This window comes from Meles meles, chromosome 8 (assembly GCF_922984935.1).
Source record: "Meles meles chromosome 8, mMelMel3.1 paternal haplotype, whole genome shotgun sequence".
Taxonomy (NCBI): Eukaryota; Metazoa; Chordata; class Mammalia; order Carnivora; family Mustelidae; genus Meles; species Meles meles.
The window spans coordinates 114,845,155-114,861,877 of NC_060073.1; the positions used below are offsets into that span (position 1 = coordinate 114,845,155).

The following is a 16,723-nucleotide window of genomic DNA, read 5'->3' on the forward strand; positions in this document are numbered from 1 at the left end:
CTATTATTTGTAAGGAAGGGATTTGCTGAGCAAACAGTTGCCGGGGTCCCGGGGAAAGTGTTTTGCTGATGTGCTTTCAAGTTCCGTTAAGTAGTTCAGGGCTCCATTTACCTCCGGACCTCGGGAATGTTGCTTGTAAACTCATTGTAGCAGCCTAGTTTTAGTTCGCGTTTATGATCGAAAGTTACATGCTTCTGTCTCTTGCAGAGAGGTTCCATAACTCACGATTGTGCTAGCATCCACCTTGTCTCCTTTTACCCCCCGAATTCTCTCTGAAGGACTGACTTTTGCTGTATGAGTTTGCTGCGGGATTAGCTTACTGACAGAGAGACATAAACCATGCCTTCCACAGCTGTCTCGGATGAAACTGTATATTAATGTGTAAACTTCCAAAATATGGCTTGGCTGGAATGTTATGCAGAGCAGGTGACCGAGGAGATAGCTTTCACTGCTTGGATGAAGGTCAGTCTGGAGGAGCTGGAGAATTCAGGTGTCTGTGCATTTTGGGGTGTGCTTGGGCAAGGCAGAGAATGCTGCACATTTTGGATAGTTAAGGAACAGATGGGAAAACGAAGTTGTATTTTTTTATACCCTCGCGTGATGAGTAGGTGAACGGCCCATTTCAGCATCATCTGTTAATATTAGCCTATCGCTCTGGGTTTGCGGTGTTCGAAACACATGTTAGAGCTATTCATGAAGATGTGTAAGATAAATTTAAAATCCACACTAATCGTGTGCCTACAGTCAATGGGAAGGGAAGACGTTAGGTCTGTGTGGTGTTAGTACAAATAAGCAGCCGAAGGACTAGAGTCTTAGTCAACAGACGTCTATATTCCCCCGAAACACAAATAGCCTCAAACCGTTGGAGGTGGTTCCTTTGAGATGTTTCATCAGTGACATCACAGTGACTGCCACTGCCCTCAGACTACTTTAGGCCCTGCCCAGAGTCCAGGAGTCCAGAGAGCCTGGGAGACAAGCAGGAGTGGGAGCCTGAGGTGGAGAGAGAGAGAAGAAGCCTACTGCAGCCAGGTGTGTCCTTGACCCTCTTCAGGTGACAGCAGGATTTTTATACTTAGCAGAGAGAGAGAGACAGAGTGTGTGTGTGTGTGTGTGTGTGTGTGTGTGTGTACAAGTTGCAAATGAGAAACACAGAGGTGTATTTACATTTCTTAATGAAATAGGCAATACCTATTGTGTCCAGTATTTTTTAAGACGTAAAGAGTATTATTTATTCTTATTTGTTTTTTTTCTTCCATCTCGTGGTATGCATTTCTACCTTCCTAATTCTCACAGCCTCCATTCAAAGAAGGTCAATGTCAATGTATTCAGGGCTTTCCTGGCTCTGGCAGTCACTTTGGATCATATGGTGGGACCTTGACTCTGGGGAATATTTACAACGAGGCCACAATCGTCTTTGTGGGGTAACAACAGACAAATGGAAGTTTGCTGATCTGAACATCTGCCTAACCTTGGTATAAATGTATGTGATAGTAAAGTCCATTTCCTACTGTTAGCGTGAGCGTTGATTCAACTGCATTCATTACAAATTCTCATCTTCACTGTTTGTGTTCTATTTATTTAAATAATATATTACACAACAAATAGTCAAGGTCACCATCAAAGTGCGAGTCATAGTAAGAAGTAAACTGTAGGAAATAAAGAAGTATATGAGGTACGCTACCAATTCATAGACTACTGGAAAAAATGTAAAGAATCATAAAATATATTTTGGACAATAATTATAAAGCAGCACCTGTATACTGTCACCCAGGTCAAGAAACAGATCATTGACCCCAGAAGTCCATTCTTGATTCTTGTTTCTGCTCCACCATCTTGATTGCTGAGATAAACTTGTTTATTCTCTTCTTTATAATTTTACCACCTAGGTCAAGATTCCTAAACAACATGATTAAGTTCCCCATTCTGGGTTTTGTATAAATGGAATCACAGTCTGTTTGTCTTTTGTAAATTCTTCTTTGGCCAGACAGTTGTACCTGCGGCAGCCATCTTGTTGTGTGTTCATATATTTGCTTTGCTCTATAGCATTCAAATATATGAATGTACCAAAATTCATCATGCATCCCATGGATGTTGATAAAGACCTGAGTGGTTTCCAGTTTGTGGATATTATGAAAATGTGACTGAACATTCTTGTATTTGGATCCTGGCACACACATGCTTGAGTTTCTAAGGGCAGAAGTGAAATAGCTAGGTAATAGAGAGTTAGCATTAACAGCCTTAATAAAAAATGTGGAATTGTTTTCCCAAAGTGTTGAAATTTTATGCACGCTTTGTGTAGTCAGGACAGTTAGTTGAGTAATAACTCATTCTTGTAATCATTCCAGTATCGTAACCACAATTCTAACATCTAGTTCCAGTCTGCCGGTTCTGGTTCTGCTCTAAATTGCTATGTCCCATCATGCAAACAACATACCTCATCTAGCAGCTTCTCAGCTATAGTCGTGGGAGAGAGAATAATCGTGGTAATATTTGCCAGAGTTGTGAAGGTCACAGAGCTGTGAATGTCACACCAACAGAGCTGTGGACGGCTTTCAATAACATTTTCTGAGTATGTTCCTGTTGGGCCACCCCCCATGGATCCCTTTATTTAAGAGATTAATCTAAAAAGCAGTTTGGGTGGGATAGTGATTTTGCCCTCCCTGAACTGGGTTGTTTTGATCATTATAAATAGAGTCTCTCTCTGTCTCTCTCTCTTTGCATATCTCTGTATTTCTCCAAAATGCACCCAAATAAATTAGTGTTTGGACCAGCACTAGATTTTATTAAGAGGGAAGAGTCTGCCTATGATTCCCATTCCTCTGTCTCCGGGCCCCTGGCCTGGATTCATCACCTTCCCGTTCCTCTCTGCTCTTGTACACCTTCGAACACATTCTCTCTACTTCTTTGATCCATTTATTTTCCTCTGTTTACTTTCTCCTTCAAGCAAACCTTTGTTAAGAGTTTCATTGGAATTTACTGTATCCTGAATGTGGAGGGCTGAACGATGGGTAACGATTCAAAGGAAAATGATACAGAGATCATCATTATTGGCCATTTTTTAAAGCCGGATTCTGACAAGCTACTAGTTGACACCATGTCCTTAGAACCCGTGTGTTAATTACACCAACCATTCCATAATATGAAGAACGATCATTTAGTTGGTGTGTACAACTAATAATCCCACCCATTACTAATATAATAAACATGGTGATTACAATGAATAATTCAGCCCCGTTAGATAGTTAAAAAACGCCATTCAGGCCGAAAGCACACTAACAACACTTCCTACCCCCTGAACTCCTACCCTTAACAGATAAACAAAACATGCCTTCCCCCTAACCTTTTTCACTGCATAGTATCTAAAATTTTATCTTTAATTTTTAATTTCGTTCAGTTTGCAAACACAGACTACTCATTATGCCACATCACCGAAGGCAATAATCTCATGGATTGCATTGCATATGTTCTCGAAGTACGATTTCCTGCACGTATGATCTGCACACACTCTAACGATACCATCCCTGCTCTGGGAAGTGTTTACAATGTAGGCACATCCTGCACTTGCCTAAAAATAGCCGGCAGAAGCGCTTTTTGAAATAGAAGTACCCATGAGGTTAACACTTGCTCTGTCAACTGAATGCCTGTTATGCGAGGGACTTTTCGTTGACCCCGGTGGGCCCGTGCCCGGCGCAGGGCTTAGAAGAGGCCAAGCAGCTGCTGCAAGGCCCTCATGCACTTGCGGGCTTGGATGGAGACCTGCGGCAGCCCAGCCCTTGAGAAATGGTGGGGCCCTGCTCCTGCACGCAAATCCAAGCAAGAACAAATACTAAACCATTCCACTTTTAGGCCTTATTTTGTTTTGGTGACTTTGCTTGCTGGTACCCCACATTAGAAAGGCAAGCACACACATCCTGGGAGAAAGAAAATACAGTATTTTGTGTTTTATCCAGAGGATCTATATATTCATCCTAGGAAAAAAATTAGGACTTTGTTGGTCTTTTTGACATTGGGCAGAAAACCCAGGTTCTTACTAGTTAGAGTTCTTCAGGCAAACAGAGCTAGTGGGGTGTGTGTGTGTGTGTGTGAGAGAGACCCACATGTATATGTGAATATCAAGTCAGATGTAGGTAGATATATGGATAAAATTGGCTTCGGTGATTGTGGACACTGACAAGTCCGGAATTTAGAGGGGAGGTCAGCAGACTGGAGACCCAGGAAGAGTTGCTGTTCTAGTCCAAAGAGAGTTCGGAGACTAGAAATGTAAAAAGAAGGTGTTGGCAGGGTTGATTCTTCTGTGGCTTCCCTCCTTGGCTGGTAGATGACTGCCTTCCCTGCCTTCACACAGACTTCCTTCTGTACATGTCCGTGTCCTCGTCTACTTTTCTTATAAGAACACCAGCCGTTGTGGATCGGGGCGCCACTTAATGGCCTCATGTAAACTTAATTACCTCTTGAAAGACCCTATCTCCAAATACAGTCATATACTGAGACGCAGGGTGTTTGGGCTTCAACATATAAATTTTGCTGGGGCCGCCGTTCAGCCCATAACACTCTGGTCTTCCACGGCGAGGACAGCACCCTCACGAATCTCCTCATTTTTCTTCATTACTTCCCACTAGGTGAGGACAAGCAGGAGGTCTTTGGCGTGCCCTCCAAAGTCCGCCGTCCGTTCTCATCGAGCCAACTCGGAGAATGGGGATTTCCACCCGAGAGCTGTTTCTCAACTTCACTATTGTCCTGATCACCGTAATTCTTATGTGGCTCCTTGTGAGGTCCTATCAGTACTGAGAAGACATGTCACGCTCCTGGGATTGACTGCAACTCTCGAGCTGCCCGCTGGATGTCCTGAGCGCCCACTGCCGTCATGGGATGCCTTTCTCAGCACCCCAACGCACCTCTGACCCACAAGCACACTGTCTGAGGTCCTCTACTGTTAGGATCGATTGTGTGTCCTCTAAAGATGCTGCCCACAAGGCCTGTCAAGTGTCTGCCAGTGAGCATTAGATCTATTCCTCAACTCTTCCTGCAAATGTATTAGACAAGTCACAAGGTTAAAATTAAATGATTCACGATGACGTAGAATTGTAACAAGCCCCTGATCTGTCTTCCCGTACGTCCCTTCTCCCCCACACTGTCTGCAGCCAAACTCTCCATCAACCCATCAGAAGAAAGAAATGTTAGAGGAAGTCATGGTCAACCCCTATAGCTATCATGTGAATAAAGTGAAGTCAACTGTAAAATGACTTCTGGGATTTATTTCGGCTTCTACTTGTGGTGCTGCATTTGACCCTTGGCTGGGATTGACGTGACAAGTGTTACAGTATTTCTGGCATTTGAGATAAGCCGAGATGCTTCAACTGCTGGGGATTTGAAACCACAGCAATTAAGATTTGTCACATTTCAAATAATTCTGTTGACTCAGTGTTCCTCAGACTTTCCCTCTAGACTAGTCCCGAGGGCCGAGGGAGAATAAATTTCACTAGGAGGCCTGGGGCATAGCCTGAAGTGTCCCCCTGAAGCAAAAAAATTTCTTTGAAGTCTTGCGTTTATCTTTAAAATTCACAAGAAATGTATATTGTACCCTATAACATCCACTTGTTTGTTTTTATGTAAATATTTAAAATTATTGCCAAGGAGAAAAGTAAGACATGAATCACATCTCTAAAAGTGGTGTGTTTCAGCTTATTACACAAGATTATGCACATAGATCTAGTCATTAATAAACTACAGTTATAACAAGGAGGAAAACAGAAAATACAAATGTACATATGTGTGTATGAAATAGACATTTCTTAAACGTGTTGCTAGGAGGCCCCATACTAGAGAGACCACACTTGTTCTTTCTGCCACTTCTGAGAAAAGAAACATTGATTCACCTCGTCTTCCTGAGCTCCCTCAGGAAGGTGCTCCCGGCTGAGAATTCAGTCCATCTCTGGGGCAGTGTCTGCCTAACATCGTGGTTCTCAGCCCTGGCTGCCCAGCTTATGTGGTTAGGGGTGACTTTTCAAAATATTTATTCGTGATCCTCTTCAGACCAATTAGGTAGAAGCCTTAGGTGGTAGAGCCCAAGCATCTGCATTTCCCCAGATTCCTCTAGATGATTCTGTTGTGCAGCCGGAGTCGGGAACCCCTGACCCTCACTAGCACTTCTCAAACCTTGATGTGATTATGGATCATTGGAAGTGAGGATTCTGATTTGTTCCGATTCTAATTCAGCCTGGACTGGGGCCTGAGATCCTATATTTTATTTTTTTAATTATTATTTTTAAAAATATTTAATTTATTTATTTGACAGAGCGAGCACAAGCAGAGGGAGCAAAAGAAGGAGAAGCAGGATCCCCTCTGAGCAAGGAGCCCGATGCAGGAATTGATCCAAGGACTTGGATCATGACCTGAGCCAAAGGCAGACGCCTCACTGACTGAGCCACCCAGATGCCCCCAAAGGAGATCCCACTTTAAACAAGCTTCTTGGTGAGGCTGGTGCTGTGGTCCAGGGTGTGCACCTGAATCAATGCATTAGAATCCCCTGGGATCTTCAGAAAACCATCCAAACTTGAGCCCTTCCCGGGAGTTTGCAATCTAATTGGTCTGGGGTGAACCCGAGATTATTTTTTTTCAGAAGGATTCCAGGTGATTCTTCTGTGCAACCAGTTATGAAGCCGGATATAATGAAGGGAAGAATTGTTTCTTTGAAGGGTTCCCAGCAAAAGTTAGGAAATAGCAGTGTATGGTCTCAATGTCCTGTTCCTCATTTTATTTCATTCCTTTCGAGATTTATTTATTTATTTTGGAGGGGAGGGGCAGAGGGAAAGGGGGAGGGAGAGCTGTGGACACCTCCCCCGCCCCGCCCAGCCTTGAGCTCCGAGCCTGGTGAGACTGATGCAGGCCTCCATCTCAGGACCCTGAGATCGTGACCTGAGCCAAAATCAAGAGTCGGTCCTGAGCCGGCCAGGTGGCCCTCCCGTTCCTATGTTAGAGTCAGACGACCCACAGGGATGTGCAGTCGTTAATAATTTAGTGTGCAGTGCGCCTCCTCCTAGAGGGCTCAGGGGCCCTTGGCAGAGGTTATTAGTCTCTCCCTCACGCTAAGAAGACCTCAGACAATCTACGGCTGTTTGTGTCTGCGTTTGAGAAGGTGTGTGTACAGAGGAGGAGCGGGGAATGGACAAAATGAGTGACAAGTCTCGTTACCTGAGTCAGTGCTGGTGCCGACGCTTACCAGAGCTGCCATTTACTGAGTCTGCTGTTTATGAAGTCCCGCCCTGGGCACTTTTCACGTCTTACACCATTTAGTAGATGTGGGAGCTGAGGACCACAGACCTCACTCGCCAGGGTGGCAAAAGCACCATGCTCGTCTGTCGGGACTGCAAACAAATCATGCTTTATTATAGATCTCCAAACCATTTAATTATAAGCTTTTACCTTCACATTCTTTAGCATTCTAGAACGTCACGCTAATGAGATAAAGGTAACAGCTGTAATTCTCTATGTAATTTCTCTGCTCTCCTGCCTTTCTCTTCCTCACATGCTGTGACTGGATCTCCTGATGGGACCCATTTGCAGACCACATTATGGATCACTTCTGCAGGCGTAGGACAGCCATTAGCAAATGTACCTCCATTTCTTCCAGGTTCAGGAGTCCTAGTCATTATAGCTAAATTCTGTTTGACTTGTAAGTCTCCTTTTCTTTTTTTTTTTTTTTTAAGACTTTATTTATTTGAGAGAGAATGAGCAAGAGAGCATGGGGTGGGGGGCAAAGGGAGAGGGAGAAGGAAACTCCCACTGAGCAGGGAGCCCAACGCGGGGTTCGATCCCAGGACCCCAGGATCATGACCTGAGATGAAGGCAGACACTTCATTGACTGAGCCACCCAGGCGTCCTGTAAGTCTCCTTTCATGTACAACCTTCCCTGAGTCCTCAGGTACCTGAATCATCACAGTTCCCTCAGTGTTGGCCTCACCCACTGAAACAAATGCTAGTTCTCGGCAGCCAGAATGCTGGATCCTACTTGTTATTCCAGCTCAGGAGCTTGAACCATCGCTAGCTTCTTTCTCTTTAGTTCACTCAATTCGACAAGTACCTATATGGAACTAGAATGTGCTGGGTGTTATACCACCACTGGGGATAAAATAGCTAATAAGACAGGCAAGCCCCCTGTTCAAGGGGCATTTCATTTACTGGGGGAAACAGATATATGACTGTGTGGTTATAATGGCACAAGTTCTTCAATGGGAGGATAGAGTGGGTGCTGTTGGAAGAGATTCCAGGCAGAGGGAACAGCAAGAATAGAATTTCAAAGGTCAGACAGCATGGCAATTCCAGGAAATTGAAAGTATCATCACAGCTAAATCACAAAGAACCTCTCCAACGAGGCAGAAGTTATGCCCCATGAGGGCGGGTCTCACGGTTCTGACTGCCTCTGACTTCCAAAGTTGGATGTCTCTGGTTTTCCTCACTGTCATGCCTCCTCACTCACTGGGAAGGACCTCCTTCCACCAACAATTATCTGAATCATGTCTGGGCTTACACAGGAACCTGACACTGGACCTGGGAACACTTGGCCACATGTACCCCCAGCAGTGAGGAGAGTTCTCCCCACTTATCATCTCACCCTTGGGATAGCTCTCTGTTGGGTAATGGTCTCTTCTCCTCATGAACCCCAGACTGCCCATTCAAGCACCTCATAAAGCTGAGCTGCTCATAGTACAGCGGCAACCAACCATATAAATTTTAAAATGAGTTTGGAAGTTTTCTTTCCATTTCCATTTTTTGGAACAGTTTCAGGAGAATAGGTGTTAATTCTTCTTTAAATGTTTTGTAGAATTCCCCTGGGAAGCCGTCTGGGCCTGGGCTCTTGTTTTTTGGGAGACTTTTGATTACTACTTCAATTTCCTTGCTGGTTTTGGGTCTGTTCAGGTTTTCTATTTCTTCCTGGTTCACTTTTGGTATTTTATATGTTCTAGGAATGCATCCATTTCTTCCAGATTGTTAAATTTGCTGGTGTATAGTTGCTCATAATATATTCTTATAATTGTTTGTATTTCTTTGGTGTTGGTTGTGATCTCTCCTCTTTCACTCATGATTTTATTTATTTGGGTCCTTTCTCTTTTCTTTTTGATAAGTCTGGCCAAGGGTTTATCAATCTTATTAATTCTTTCAAAGAACCAGCTCCTAGCTTCATTGATCTGTTCTATTGTTCTTTTGGTTTCTATTTCAGTGATTTCTGCTCTGATCTTTATTATTTCTTTTCTCCTACTGAGTTTAGGCTTTCTTTCCTGTTCTTTCTTCAGCTCCTTTAGGTGTAGGGTTAGGCTGTGTACTTGAGACCTTTCTTGATTCTGGAGAAAGGCTGTTATTGCTATATGCTTTCCTCTCAGGACTGTCTTTGCTGCATCCAAAATATTTTGAACAGTTATATTTTCATTTGTTTCCATGAATTTTTAAAAATTCTTCTTTAATTTCCTGGTTGACTCATTCCTTCTTTAGTAGGATGCTCTTTAGCTTCCATGTATTTGAGTTCTTTCCAACTTTCCTCTTGTGATTGAGTTTGAGTTTGAAAGCATGGTGGTCTCAAAATATGTAGGGAATTATCCCAATCTTTTAGTACTGGTTGAGACCTGACTTGTGACCCATGATGTGATCTATTCTGGAGAATGTTCCATGTGCACTAGAGAAGAATGTGTATTCTGTTGCTTTGGGATGGAATGTTCTGAATATATCTGTAATGGCCCAGTGCATCATTTAGAGCTTTTATTTCCTTGTTGATCTTTTGCTTAGATGATCTGTCCATTTCAGTGAGGGGGGGGGTGTTAAAGTCTCCTACTATTACTGTATTATTGTCAATGTGTTTCTTTGATTTTGTTATTAATTGGCTTATATAATTGGCTGTTCCCAGGTTAGGGGTGTAAATATTTACAAATGTTAGACTTTCTTGTTGGAGAGACCCTTTAAGTATGATATAATGTCCTTTTCATCTCTTATTATAGTCTTTGGTTTAAAATCTAATTTGTCTGATAGAAGGATTGCCAACCCAGCTTTCTTTTGATGTCCATTAGCCTGGTAAATGGTTTTCTGCTGCGGAATCCTTCTTTAGAAGGCAGTCTCACGTGAAAAGGTAAAGGTTGGATGTGCAGTTTTATTTTCTTCCACCTTCTTCCTATTCTTATTTGTTTAGAGTCAAAAGAACAAGATTCACAGAAAAAAAGCATTTTTTATTCTGTGGAGAGAGAAAGAGAAAGAGAGAACAAGCAGTGGAGAGGGAGGGAGAAGCAGACTCCCTGCTGAACAGGTATCCTGATGCAGAGCTCCTTCCCAGGACCCTGCCATCATGACCTGAGCTGAAGGCAGCCACTGAACTGACTGAACACCCCAGGTGCCCGTCCCTAGGACACAATTCTTGTGCCATTCCACATGCCCACCAGCCATTTGGGTGCGTGAGACCTGTCATTCCCGTATGGGATCCCAGAGCCTTCCTCAGCAGGCGGGTATGTGTGTTACCTCCTTGAGACCTCACTACCTAGAATCCTGTCCTGAATACCTAGAGTACCCCCATTAGGTAGGGATCAAATAAACTAAACTAGTTCTGTGCCTCTTTCCTCCAAACACATTACCTATCATTCTCCTAGTTGTGTTTCATCATTTTCTTGCTTTTAGAATGTCTTTTCAAATTTTTTGGCACAGAAGACCTTTTTGAGCTGACTTATGTCTACCTGTAACTTTTCTGTTTACCTGTCCCATGTGCCCCACTCCACCCCTCATTTCCCACTATCTCCTACTATTTGTAGTTTTCAAGTATGCCATGCTCTCTTACAGTGCTGTGACCTTGTACATCTCTTCCCTTTGTCTGAACTTTCTTCTCTTTCTTTTCCTGGCTAATGCATTTGTTAAGATTGCCATTAAGTGTTATTACCTCTTGGAGGTTATCCCCAGATGATTCTCTTTATGAGTTTCATGCCTCACGTGTTCTTAGCCCTTATCCCATTGCATAGTTCGTTGTTTGTCTCTCTTGTTTCTTTTTAGTCCATGGGTGAGTGGGGGTGGGCGTGGTCTCATTTCAAAGCTAAATTTTAGCTGGTAGACCATCATCACTAGGTAAGTATCCATTGAATCCATCAAGAAATGCTTGGCGTGATGTAATAATCCTGGGAAAAGACATGTACCTGTTTCTTTGATTAGATACATGATCTCTGCTCACCACAGTGTAAGAAGAGGGGGCATGATATCTGTGCTCTGAAAACTCTCTCACAGTAATGAACAAAGCAAACTTCCTTTAAACTTTAGACAGTTGAAACAGCTTTTCCAAAGGCAGTTTGCGTCTTTATGAAATATTCATGGGGCTTGCATCTTTTGATCTATATCTGTCACCACTGTGAACAGTTTGACAGTATTTAGGGATGACTCAGCAAAGCTCAATGTGTTGAGCACATATTTGAGTTCATCTACACAAACAGAGTGATACTGAAGAAATTTCCATTTTTCAAGTTGTATAAAGTTAGGGTTAAACTTCATTTATAAACACCATAGTTAAAGAAAACCTACAGTCTACCTACTGTGTGAAAATAAGAGAAACTTACTTCTTTTATCTTGTTAAATATCCATTTTCCTTCATACCTTAAGAGTGAGAAGCCTGGACGGAAAGGACAGTTGATTAGTCCTAAGACAGAGCTAATGAGAGGCGGAGCTGAGAGGCAAATCCAGTTCTTTCCAACTCTGACCACAGAGAACTCTTTTGAATCACAGGGTTGCTCCTTTGCATTATCGGATGAGTGACTCTAGGGCAGAAGGCACAATCCCTTAATCTGGACTGGAAGTGCCAAAGGATAGTATCTATCAGAGGTCTCCAGGCAAATAATTTAATTGCTCTATAGGTCAATCATACAGGGTGTATAATATACACAACTCTATTTCCTAAGAGTTTGATACAAAGTCCTGGAATCATCTTTTCTTTGTTAGTCAACTGAGCAGTAGACAAGAAAGGACAAGAATATTGATGGGTGATTTAAGCTATTTTCAGTGTGTCAGTGTTATCTATGGGGATTAAGTAGAAATGACAGCTCTGTCTACAGCATGAGCCTCTTACACATACTTGTAGGAATTTGTCACACGGAGATGTTTTCATCTCCCATTCATTAGATCATTTTAAAAGAAAGCACTGGAAAAAGCACTGTCTTTGGATTCACAGACTATATTTTGTGTATTAACCTGTGACCCCTGACAAGTTACCGAACTTTTGTGAGCCAAAATTTTCTTAGCCAGAACAATAGAGAATATTTTCTTCGTAGGAAGTTTAGACATTATTTAGATATCCTGTGTTTAATTAGAGTGCCTGGGAATTAGCAAATATTCATTAAACAATAGTTAATATTGTAACATAAATAAAGTGTGTACAATATTTGGAACATTGTAACCCTAAAAAAGTGTTAAAGATTTGTGGTAAGGAATTCCGCTAAGATTTCAATGCTATTTCTTTTAAGAGGGAAAATGAAACACTTTGTAAAGTTTGATTTTTTTTTTCAAAGCAGAGGAAAGGGATAGGAGAATGGCTGATTCCTTTACTCCAAAAGAGCCCAGTATTTTTCTCAAAATGCGAGGACCATTTGAATGATACTTGGATTCCTGTGCCAACCCCAAATCTACTGATGGAATCAAATCTCTAGGAGTAGGGTCTGGGTTGCTACATTTTAAACCTGCTCTCTCGATGATTCTTATTTCCCTAAAGCTTGAGAACCATGTGTCTGCAATGGCCACACATGCCAACCCACAAGATTTGCATCTCCAGTACTATTAAGATTTTGGATGCTGGCTGCGCTCACAAGTTCTCCCAGTTTCACTTTCTCAGAGGGATCCCAGAATTCTCACTCCATCCCCTTGAACTGCTAATTTCTGTTCTTGTTCCTCCTGGTCTTTACAGGGAAAGCTCTCCTTGCACCCTCTATACGCTATTCTTAGTCGTTCCCACGCTGGATCTATAGATGCTCTCTCAAAAGCATTTGCTTCTTTGTACCCGCAGGTTCAGATGCTCTCTACACCTGCGCGAATACTAATACTAATAGTATTTCTAAACCTGAGGTTAGGTAGTGTGTTAGCTTGTATACAGAGTTTTAATTGGATACATTTTCAAAGAAAATGTTGGAACTGTCACTCAAATTTTGAAGCGTTAGAAACAAACATCAAGAGATCTTTCCAATTATGTTCGCATTTGATCCTCACCTTCTTCCTGGCAATGAGACTTCACCCAAGGCTAGAACATCAGCGGAAAGCAGTCTTCTCATTAGACCTCAGATTTTAAAAAACGCAGAAATTTGTTACTTTCTCCCTGTGTGGGTAAAGTGAAAATGACTTTTCTCAGCAGCAGCTGTTTCATCCAGGGTCTGCCTGATGTGATACTGGTCTGGTAGCAATGTTCACAGGCTCCAGACAATACTGTCTGACCTAGATCCACCTGCGAATTGTTTCTCTTCCAACCACTTATCCGCTTTAGAGTCCTCTGACACCTCAAAAAGGCCACGGAGGTAAAAAAAAAAGTCTATTTTCAATACATGCTGGGTCTACAGTGACTTGCAAAGTGATACCCAGCCCCCTCCCTGTCCATATCCTGTCAAGTCCTAAGATGATTTGTCTTCACAATGCAACCTGTCTTAAAGCCACTAACTTTAATGATGATTCTGGACCAGTTCATTTTGAATACCACTTATGAAAGATCATATCATTGACATTGATTATTATTGATGATTAGCCTCTAAGCCATAATGTGTTCTCTTCCTGAGAACGCATATTTCATGATAGGTATCATGAAATATATTTTCCTTGAAGATGTCTGTACTTGGTCCCATCTTTTCTATCTTCTCCTGATATTTTCAGGAGCTTATTTTTATACCATAATGATTAATATGACTATTGGCTGAGGCTGTATTTAATCTGTAAGTCAATCCCCAAGATAAAAGCACATTTTTTTCTATTTACAGTGAAAAGTCAAAGCAAGCCCCATCTTTAGTCCTAGCTATATAAACCACATGACCCCTCCTCAATGGAGATGAGAATGAAGGAATATCTCCTATGGGAGAAAAGGATGCAGTAGTACCCAGTAATAAGGCATGTATTTTGATAAGTACTATTTTTTATTTGCAATTCAAAGATGTGCTTCTGAATATTAGATATGATGACTTAAAAAAAAAAGGCAACAGAAGTCTTTTTCTACCTGGGTGCCAATAAAAAAAAAACCCAAAAAAACTCAGTACTTTTTTTTTTTTTAAGAGAGTGAAATGCTGGGTGGTAGTTTTATGGTTTTATTAACACAAATGTGATATGCACACGAGCTGTCTATTCATTTTCTTCACTGCACAGCCTGGCTTCGGGACTGGTGACTCTGATTGCCAGCTGGGCTGTTTTGTCCGCAGTAGTTTTGTGGTTCTTGGAGGAGACATTGTGAGCAATCTCTGCGCAGTCAGCTTTGTTGCACATCAATAGCACTTCAAGCTCCTTGACGTTGTGGAGTAGGAACTTCCGGAAGCCACTGGGCAACATGCTCTTTGTTGTCTTGTTGCTTCCGTAACCAATGTTGGGCATCAAGATTTGGCTCCTGAATCTTCTGTACACTCTATTGTCAATGCTTCTGGGTTTCCACCTGTTGTGCTTAATTTGGACATATTGGTCTGACAGGTTCCGGATGAACCTCTTGGTTCTCTTTTTAATGATTTTGTGCTTCACCAGAAGTCTGAGGGCAGCCATGATGCCATCTACTCGAAGCTCATGGTGGTCGGTCTGTTTTGTTAGGTGGTCAGGCCGTAGCAGCAACCCCAAGACCAGAAAACCAGTAACAGATGGCTGTTACCTCTGCAGGCAGCGCCGAGGAAGAGAGGGGAAGGAACTCAGCCCTTTTCAAAAAATTTTTAAAATTTAAATTATAGTTAGTTAACAGTTTGCAAATTTGGCTTCAGAAGTAGAATTCAGTGATTCGTCTCTTATATACAACACCCAATGCTCATTATAACAAGTGAAGAACTCAGACCTGAAATATGAGTTATATATCTTACTATACTATTTAATTAAAACTGGTTATAATACTTTATTATAATGTCTTATATTTTCTGGAAAGAGAAACTTATTCACATTTTGTTTAGCTGGAGTTTCCCTGAGGCTTTTGGAACTCTTTGGTAAAGTGAGTGGTCTTAAGCTACTCTTGCACTAAGGCAAACAACAAAAAATAAAGTTTCTAAAAAAGGAAGAAAGAAAGAAAAAATTAGAAACCTTTCAAATGAAGTCTTCATGTTGGGCAGCATCCAATGATGATACTTAAACTAGACCTAGTGATGTAGGCACGAACTTCAATGGAGAGGCAGGAGAGTTTCCCCCACAATAATTTGGGGCTAATCTCAAACATAGGGAGTCATTTTCTCTTCACTACCAGACCGATAAAATTTCTGGAATGTTTCAGCTAGAGAGACTTTCAAAGATACTTGGATCAACAGTGAAATTTTAGGGTGGGCAGCCAAGCTTAAAAAAGTTAAGCAACTACTCTTGATCTGTTAGTTGCAAATTTGGGGGCAAGAAGCCACATATTCTGATGTTCAGGCCACCATTTTTCAACTGACACCACCAAATAATTGGATTTCTGTGATGGAATCTCTCTTCATAGCTCTCAGATGGGGAGGAGGGAGGGCAAAATCCAGTTCTTTTAGGTGGTGGCCCAAAGAGTAGATTTCATTCTGTTTGTATACAACTGGAAATATGTGATTATGTGGCTCCCCAAGGCCAAGTTTGCCTTACCATAGGCCGGAAAATAGTTTGGGACTTCATCCTGGCTAGATGTCCAGGCCCCTCTGCACAGAATTCAGCTAATAGTGCAGTTGCCCAAAAAGTGTGGGCTCAGGGGTGTCGGATCAGAAAACTGCATAATCTCCCAGAATTTTTCTTTAGAGTATTTAGCCTTTATTATTATGGCTGGAAGGAGGAAAATTTCAGCAAGGGTTAAAATTTTAGCCACAGGGAGGAACAAACAGCTCCTGTGACCTCTGAGATTTCCTACAATATCACTGGATGCTTTCCCTGAGAACTTTCTTTACAACTCAGATGCTAAAACCAGCTGCTTTCAGATATCTTTTGCTACTCTCAAGGAACATGATCTAAATATGAATCATCACAGGCACCAAGACCTTGGCTAGAAAATCTTCCTAGTGACATAGAATCCTATTCCCTGAGTGATGCCAGAGGAATTCTTTCCACCTTCTTCCTCAGAAGAGAGGCAATAGGGCATAGTGGAAAAAGCTCTGGCTTTGGCTACCGCTGAAGTATTCATCCTGACTCAGCCATTTATGGGCTGTGTGACCTATGATAAGCAAAATAATTTCCCAGAGCTACAATGTCCAACCTAAAAATGGAAACAATGTTATGTACCTCCGAAGGTAGTGAAAAAGTAGAAATAATACATATCAAGTATTCTAATACAGTAGATTCTAGATAAATTATAACTTGTAGCTATGACGCATAGGTCGAGTGTGATTACTAGAACAGAGCACCATCTCTCTATAAGGTAAGCTTGTGAGATTTACTACCCCACCAAGTCCTACACATGGATCAGAGCGTGTGTGTGTCAGGGGTGAGAGTTTATAAGAGAGAAATAAGATCTGTGGCGCCAGGGTGGCTCAGTCAGTTAAGGGTCTAACTCTTGATTTTGGTGCAAGTTATGATCTCAGGGTGGTGTGACTGAGCGCATGGGCTCTGCACT

At 42.0% G+C, this 16,723-nt stretch overlaps 2 protein-coding genes across 3 annotated transcripts; one reads left to right on the plus strand and one right to left on the minus strand.

The window, feature by feature from the left end:
* Positions 1–961: 961 nt before the first annotated feature.
* Positions 962–5,227, plus strand: SLN (sarcolipin). Of its 2 annotated transcripts, none has more exons than XM_046017052.1 (2): positions 962–1,029; positions 4,620–5,227. In XM_046017052.1, exon 2 carries the CDS (start codon positions 4,693–4,695, stop codon positions 4,786–4,788), a length of 96 nt encoding a protein of 31 aa, XP_045873008.1. In that variant the 5' UTR covers positions 962–1,029; positions 4,620–4,692; the 3' UTR covers positions 4,789–5,227. The 2 variants fall into 2 exon arrangements, with proteins under 2 accessions (XP_045873008.1, XP_045873009.1); XM_046017053.1 differs by having other exon boundaries at positions 1,003–1,051.
* Positions 5,228–14,319: 9,092 nt separating this feature from the next.
* Positions 14,320–14,727, minus strand: LOC123949895 (60S ribosomal protein L32-like). Its single transcript, XM_046017616.1, has one exon. The coding sequence runs from the start codon at positions 14,725–14,727 to the stop codon at positions 14,320–14,322; it is 408 nt and encodes a 135-aa protein (XP_045873572.1).
* Positions 14,728–16,723: the final 1,996 nt, after the last annotated feature.

Bases quoted from the DNA above. Each gene is read 5' to 3' on its own strand.
- LOC123949895 (XM_046017616.1), bottom strand. From the start codon at position 14,727: ATGGCTGCCCTCAGACTTCTGGTGAAGCACAAAATCATTAAAAAGAGA.
- SLN (XM_046017052.1), top strand. From the start codon at position 4,693: ATGGGGATTTCCACCCGAGAGCTGTTTCTCAACTTCACTATTGTCCTG.